The sequence below is a fragment of the Lacerta agilis genome, chromosome 12 (assembly GCF_009819535.1).
Source record: "Lacerta agilis isolate rLacAgi1 chromosome 12, rLacAgi1.pri, whole genome shotgun sequence".
NCBI lineage: Eukaryota > Metazoa > Chordata > Lepidosauria > Squamata > Lacertidae > Lacerta > Lacerta agilis.
Window position 1 is genome coordinate 31,943,108 of NC_046323.1, and position 8,031 is coordinate 31,951,138.

The 8,031-nt window shown below is 40.4% G+C and overlaps 1 protein-coding gene across 1 annotated transcript; it reads right to left on the minus strand.

Annotated features, from left to right (window-relative positions):
• On the minus strand, positions 1 to 6,376 carry STEAP2 (STEAP2 metalloreductase). The gene is made up of 5 exons (XM_033165143.1): positions 6,267 to 6,376; positions 4,886 to 5,409; positions 3,590 to 4,117; positions 2,833 to 2,997; positions 1 to 1,786 (listed from the first exon to the last, which is right to left on the minus strand). Exons 2-5 carry the CDS (start codon positions 5,375 to 5,377, stop codon positions 1,502 to 1,504), a joined length of 1,470 nt encoding a protein of 489 aa, XP_033021034.1. The 5' UTR covers positions 5,378 to 5,409; positions 6,267 to 6,376; the 3' UTR covers positions 1 to 1,501.
• Positions 6,377 to 8,031: the final 1,655 nt, after the last annotated feature.

Below are 8,031 nucleotides of genomic sequence, written 5' to 3' on the forward strand. Positions count from 1 at the left end.
TGCCTACAGGATACAGTCCCAAGGATTATGGATGTGGGTAAGGGCAACGGAACTCTCCCACTAGTGCCTTTCACCCAATTGCTCCTCTTCCAGCTGAGCTCACTTCCAGTACTGGAGGCTCAGTGCAGAAGAAATGTGCCGGGAATGAGAAGCAAAATGCAGGTAAGCCATAGGCAGAGAAAGCTCTACCAGCCCCCATATTTTCTTTCCTTAAAAAACAAACACAAAAAACAAGACCCCTTTCCCTCCCCGAAAATGTATGTGATTGAACAAGATCTGGGTTTAGCAAATCAGTCTGCAGCCATAATGTCTAGTTTGGTCTATTAATGCCCCTTACTTTCATTTCATTGTCCACTAGTGCTTGTGCTAATTTAGGTAGTAATCTACCTAGCAGAAACCAGCAGTCTTTTGAGCACAGTTACAAATAGCTAGCTTTGTAAGGTTTGAACTTCTTGCAATTTCAAAACACTACTGAACATGTAAACAAAGGGTAAAGACTATGGCAGCCTTATCGAAAGCTGGAAAACAACCATATACTTCAAAATATCCTGGTGCAGCAGGAAGTAGGGCAGCTGCAGCTTCTCTGGTCCCCTCATTCACTACGTCATGGCTGGCTCTGGGTGAAAAGTGTACTGGGAAAAGTGGACCCCTTCCTCTGTCAGTGTGAATTTATTAGCTGTGATGGCAGTGCTCCCAATGGTGTCCAAGTCCCACTGGAAACAATGGAGCAAATGCTTGCAAATGTGGGTGAGGTTGAAGAAAGCTCTCTCCTGCAGCCTTTCCCCCATTTGGCCACCAGTTAAGTCTTCCACAATGTCCCAGAGCAATGCTAACTTGTGCATTATGGGATGTGCATTAAAAGGTTGGCAAGATCCACCTGCCTGGTGCTCCTCAGCGTGTAGAAACAGAATTTTGTTTCAGGGGAGCCAAATTCAGCAGTGATTCTTGGGGCAGGTGCTTACACCACACCTCCAACCTACCATAATGGATCAAGGCTCCAGGCACGGCATATAGCAAGCAGGAAAGGAGGTAGATAGCTGGGCCAGGGAAGGAAAGGACAGGACTTATCTTTTGTAACATTGATAGATTTAAAGGAAAATGACTGTTCTCCAGTGCTGAATCTGGCAGCCTAAGGGAAGACAGCTGTAACATTATGAATGGTGCAATGCTAAGAATCTTCACTCAGATATCTTCACCCCATGGAGTTCAATGGTATTTATCCTCTGGTCAACATGCTTAATAAACCCAAGTGTGGCAGAAGAGGTTTGAGAACGCACTTTCTCTGCCCAGACAGCAAATCTTCAGAATGCAGGGATGTGCTCAAGGACATTTATGCCACGTTAAAAATGTTATGTCTGCATTGACCAACACTGCCCACTTCCTAATAGTTTACAGCATATCATCACTTGTTTCCCACAGGTTTCAGTCTACAGTAAAGCTTCTATGAACTACATCACTTTGAAAGGACAATGCTGACAAAGGCAATAGCATCACTGTAGACTCACATGATAGTAACCCTTTCTGGCGAGGGATGTGAACCAATTCCACTTCCATCTTCCATAAATTGTCTTCTTTCCCATCCTCTTCTTATCCGCCTCAATTTCCTGCTTATGCACGGCAGGAGCAAAATTACCTTACCCAGAATTACTGTGCATGGCAAGACAAGTGCAAGAACAAAATTTGGTGGTGTGTAAAATCTGTAGTATTGTTCCTCAAAGGCTCTTTTCCACCCATAAATTAACACATGGAAAGTACTTATGAGCAGAGCGACGTACCCAAGAGTAGACTTTGAAGATATTGGGGGGGGGGGGGGGGGAGAGGAAACAGATACAAATTAACACTCTGGAAACCCAATTAGCAGACATAGCTAATAAACTATTTAAAATTTCTGAAAAAGACTGAGTTAAAATTAGCACACATTGCAAGTACATTTTATCTGCCTGGCCTTCAAAAAGGTTGAACAAGGGTCAGTTCAGGACATGGGTAATAAAAAATATAACAAGAGCTTGCTTTCAGGATTCTGAACTCTGCTGGTTTAATAAAAAGGTAGCTCCTCGTTCTTTTTAATTTTTTTATTTTACTGTGATGGCCCAATATCTATTCTGATTTTTCAAATTAAGTTCTGCAGAGGAAAACTGAAAAAGCAGCTCGGAATATGAAAAGGAGCATCCAGAATGCTCCACTGGCATTTTCAAAGGTCTCTAGGGGCATAAACCTTTTGCTGGATGAGCAGACTGTGTGAGATTTGCTGGACTGATAACGAGGCTGGGAGAAAAGGGATGAAAGAGGCTGCTCACTTGAATCAGCAGGTAATGGTTTCATAGAAAAAGGCAACAAAAAGCAGTATCAGAAAGATACTGCCAGATATCTTTAATGCTACACATCACAGCTTCCAGCCCTTCCTAGGATTTGTTGATGTTTAGTCTCCTCAGCGGAGATGTGTTGGTTTGTCCTATCAGTGTAATGCAGTAGAATTGTGGATAATATTCTAAAACTGTGTAAGTCCTGAAAATAACTGCTTAAAGCCTCAACTGCTTATCTCAAACACATTTGGGGTGAAAAAAATATCCAAGGAAATGTCCTTTGACCAAGCATTTCTTAGATTTGGAATTCTTGTGAAGTCAATTTACTGGAATAAAAAAATAAAGAACACTGCCTTACAGTGTACTCTTATACGTAGTTACTTGGAAGGAAATATTCCAGGGCCGCTTTTGCTAAGTATTAGCATTTAGGAACTTGTTGACATTTCTGGAGCAATCCTGTTAGATATCAACCACTGAAATGCCTTCTGATAGATTAGCTTCTAATATCGGGTTTTGCTACAATACATACCTGGATAAAACTGAATTCCCTCCAGTTTAATGACCTGTTTACTGAAGGAATAGAAGTTACAGCCAACAGAGAAAGCAGCCCCAGGCTCATTATTCCAAAGGAGACATACATTTCAATCCGCCAGACTTCTTCCTCATTCCATGTATTTTCAACATCCGCATGGACCTGAAGAAAGAGGGCGAGAAAATTTTAGAACACAGAACACATTTGTACAAGAGGAGTTTTCATTCATTCCAGAGACTTGATGGGTTTCTAAGTGTGCCTGGTGGACTGTCCGGAAGCTGGGAGGAAGGGGTGGGGGGAAGCTGGTCAGGATTTCCAGTGACTGTGAGGAGGCATTCGTGCCCTTAATAGGCCTGTCCCTTCCTACAACTAGGAGGAGAATAAACTATGCAAAATGGAAAACAGATGCAAATCTGAGTAATTTATGCATGTCTCAGAATTCAGAGCAACTAAGTTTGTTATTGGTATGAGCTTTCATGTGCATGCACACGAAAGCTCATACCAATAACAAACTTAGTTGGTCTCTAAGGTGCTACTGGTAGGAATTTTATTATTTATTATTTTGTTTCAAATACGGCAGACCAACACAGCTACCTACCTGTAATCAGAATTCAGTGCTTAGGGGCTTAAGTTAACAATCTCTTGGAACAGATGTTGCACTGAAGCTAAGCAGGCCTAGACTTGACCAGTAACCTGAATGGAAGACCACTGGGAACCCCATTGAGAATCACCGTCTCCAAGTTATTTTCCTTACCTGCTGATAAGCCATATTCAGGAACAAGTACCGTTCGGACCGCCTCATGGGCAAGCAGAGGCTGTAAACCACGTGCACCGTTGCAAAGAAAAAGCTAAGCAGTCCAAGCTGTTTCCTACACTGCAGCCAGCTCTCTAACCAAGGTGGAAATCGCCTGTACTTAGTGCCAGAATAAAGTTGATAAGCAGCTGCCAGCAGCCCTGGTAAATACACTAGAGACAATAAAGTGATAGCAACAACTGGCAATGTCTTATTCACGATCTCAATAGGAATTTTGTAGAAATCACTCTGCTGGTTCCTCACGTAAGGATGAATTACATCTCGGATGAATGAATAGATGAAGAAGAAGGTGGCCAGGCTGACAGCCACTATTACTGGTCCTTTCCACAGTGTGAACAACCGAAGAGGCAAATTTTCAATCTCCCTTGCAGATGATAAAGCGCCCAAATCAAGAGGAATGAAGCTGAGTTGACGGGCAAGTTCCATAACTTGATGGCGAGCTTGAAAACTATTACTACATATGTAGACCTTAAAAACAACAACACAGAGACACACAAACATTATTATGAGGTACCAATATAAAGATGAATTCAACAGCTGCAATAGACTAAATTCATGTCCTCCAGATGTGGCTGTACCACAACGCCCATCAGTCCCAGCCAGCATAGCAAAAATGGGAGTTCAACAACATCTGGCAGGCACCCCATTGGCTACTCCTGAATGTAATGAACAAACTGAAGTAGATGCTACTAGCAGATAAAAAGTGCCCAGATCCTGATAGACCACTTTAAATGCATAAACATTTGGAGCACTGATGGAATTATTCTGTGATAGTTGACCAAACAAATTATTTCAGAACCAGATATTCCATTTCCCCAAGCTTTTTTCTTTAGAAAAAAAATAAAACTGTATGTTTTACATACCATTTTACATATGGTTTTATTATAGTGTAAATAGTTTTGGAATGCCTCAAGTGAAGGGCTATAATAACAACAACAACAACAACAACAACAACAACAATAACATCATTTTATCTCTGTGAGCCACCCAGGAAACTCTGTTGTTGGATGGTCAGTACTGCAGCAATAACAGTAATGATGATGATGCTTTGACATCCTTGTGTGATATTATTCCTCAGTTCAACCTCAGCAGCACTGATGACTGTTTACAAGCTAGCATAATGAGCAATGTTTACTCTCAGTGCTGGAACAAATATTGAGATTGGCAAGACAGTCAGAACTATTCCAACCACTATTTTCACTCCGCTTTTTAAAAAGACATAAATGCATAGCTTACCTGTCTGCTAGCATCTTTGGGTCCTAACTGCAGTGCCCAGGCTGAGATAACATTGAATCCTTTGACAACAAAAGAATCTTGGAAAAGTGACTGCAAGTATTCTGCATTAGATTCTGGATACTGGTTAACTCTCATGTTATTGCTGACATCTACAAGGATTTTACCAACAAGCAGGTGTTTGAGGTCCCACAAAGCAGCATAGTGTTCTCTGTGTATAGCAACAAAAATCAAATTTGCTTTTGCTACAGCATCTTCGTGATGAGTGACATCAACCACATGTGGAAAGAACTCAGAAGCAAACTTAGGGTTTCTGCTTCCTATGACCACATGGTACCCACACCTAATAAGCCTAATGGTCAGTGATTTTGCAAAATCTCCACTTCCAATTATGCCTATTGTGACCTTGCTGGTGTCCTTGATACCGTTTACACCATTTGGCAAGAAAGTTTCATTTAAAGATTTGGGACTTCCCATCATAGAAATTGATTCCATAACTCAACAAGATGAGATCAGAGGGAGATTTTCTAAAAGAAAACAGAGAGGAAACACATGTGGTTAATGTGAACCCATTAACACATCCTGCATCGTGAAATATGTTTTCCCCTACTTTCACACATTTCTCTACAAGCCAGGCAATTGAGTTCTAGCACCAAATGAAATAAAAACAAAAAACCGAAACACTGATTACTGTACATATTATGGCTTGGATTCTAAGTCATAAATAGATTTGTTTATGGAATTGGGTTTTCCCCAACTAACTCTTCCCACTAAGACTTCCCCACATCCCCTAATGATTCACTCCAGCGGAACCTTCTAGAACACAAGGGAATTCTCCCTCCCATATCAGCAGACACAAGTAGAAGGCACCTCCCTCCCCCCACAACCCCTATGTTTATAGGGTGGGGGAACCTATTTTAGGCTGCATGCCTGTGCTGAACATGGCCATAATCAAAAGTGCAGTAGACTAGCTCTACACACATTCACACACGCCTCTCCATCCTTCATCCTGACAAGCAAGAGGCACCATCAAGTTTCCACATTCCAGCCAGGCAGAAACATTTGGGTTGAGAAACAGGGCCAGATTGGGGGTATGGCCTAAGGAAGAGTTCTGAGGGCCTGGACGGTTGCCCCTTGGCTTGAGTTTCCCCAATCCAGGTTGACACAGTGAAAACCCCCTCAATAAATAGCAAAAGAATTCAGCAGACATCAATAAGGGAGAAAACACATCTTTCAAAGATGCTTGGCAGAATCCATAAAAGATCTGAAATATATGACCTGAGAGAACATTCCCTACAGAATTCTTGAGCTTGAACAAATTTACGTCTTCATTGGAAAGCTGGGATTCTGCAGGCACACATTTGTCTGCCAAAGTGTCACCCACCGTTGCAAATTGTGTGAATCTTTGTCTACCACAGCTGGCGAAGAATTCAGCCACTCCCTCTCATCTTCATTTCCTTTTCTGTAACATAAGAACGACAACTATCCAAGCAACTGCAACAGCACACAAATACAAAAATTATGTAGCAGTTATAAAGCCTGGCAGGACATTCCCCCTCATAAATATGCTTGCTGTGTTGCAGGATGACACCTTGTGCTTTTCCATTGTTAACAATGGAAACAATCTGTACTTAGGATTGCTGCCTTAGGCAGTGTGCCATTCTGATGCTGAAGCAGACCCACAGCATTATTCCACACTGAAGATACTGGCGTAGCCCATGCTAACACAGAACAGTGTATGTATAGAACACACATTGTGTACTGGTGCATCTGAACCAAAGCATAGGATATACTATAATGATGTATAAATAAATAATGTGATGAACTGAAAGTTGGTACTATTTCAGACCTTATTTATGTTTACTGGTATTCCATGGCTACCAAAGTAGGGCAACCACCTAATTCGATTAATTGTACAAGATTTAAGTTGCAGACCTACATAAATTTACACAGGAGCAAATCCTGTTGAATTTAGTGGGATTTACTTCCAAATAAACTTTCTTTTTTTTATTATCTTCAAACAATTTTTTTTTAATGTTTAATCTCTTTATTATTTAAAATCATAACAACTAAAAGTTCTTCAAACATAAACACACATACATGACCTACATTACATATTTACATTACATTACATTCGTACTTCAAACATCCTTCAAGTGTACACACTTATTCTCACCTATCATACAACACTTCATAACACTCAGTCTCAAAACTTCCAATTATCCTTTTTGTATTTCTTAATTAAATTCTTTAACATAACATACAGCTATAATTCTTGTTCTTTTACTCTTACTATCTTCTCGTATTCTCCACTTAATCTTTTAGGTTCAATCAAGGTCTGCTTTTAGGATTTCAGTTAAACCACTCTCCGTTAGATATTCTTTAAATACCCTCCATTCCTTCCGAACTTCCTGGATCGTCTGTCCTCTTATTTTGCCCGTTGTTTTGGCCAACTGTAAGTATTCTAACATTAAATTTTGCCAATCGGCTATGGATGGTATAATCTTACTTTTCCAATTTCTGGCCACTAGCATTCTTGCTGCCGTGGTACCATACATACATAGTACTCTTTTCTCTTTTTTAATTTCCTCCGGTAGAATACTTAGTAGGAATGTTTCTGGTCTTTTTTTAAAATTAATTTTTGTCAATTTTTTCAGTTCTTCATAGATCTGGTTCCAATAGTTGTTTATTTCTAGACACGTCCACCACATGTGCTTATATGACCCAATTTCATTTCCACACCTCCAACACAATGGGGATCCATTCCTGTACATCTTTGCTATTTTTTCCGGGGTGAGATGCCACCTATACATCATTTTCAATGTATGTTCCCTTAAGTTGTAACAGGCGGTAAACTTTATGTCTTCCCGCCACAATCTTTCCCACTGCTCCATTAATATGTTATACCCGAAATCCTGGGCCCACCTCACCATAACAGATTTTACCTCCTCCTCTTTTAGGTCCCACTCTAACAATATATTGTAAATATTTGAGATATACTTCCCCTTGCTTTGGAGTACCTCTTTCTCGAATCTTGATTTTTCTTTTGCCAGACCACTTTTTTTGTCTATTGTAAATCTTTGATAGATTTGAAAATATTGCAGCCAATCATTTAAGTGTTCTTTGATTTCTTCATATTTTTTCAAATA

Bases quoted from the DNA above. Each gene is read 5' to 3' on its own strand.
- STEAP2 (XM_033165143.1), bottom strand. From the start codon at position 5,377: ATGGAATCAATTTCTATGATGGGAAGTCCCAAATCTTTAAATGAAACT. The intron at 4,118-4,885 runs GTAAGCTATGCA...GTTGTTTTTAAG, and splicing joins CCAAAGATGCTAGCAGACAG to GTCTACATATGTAGTAATAG. The intron at 2,998-3,589 runs GTAAGGAAAATA...CTCTTTCTTCAG, and splicing joins TGAATATGGCTTATCAGCAG to GTCCATGCGGATGTTGAAAA.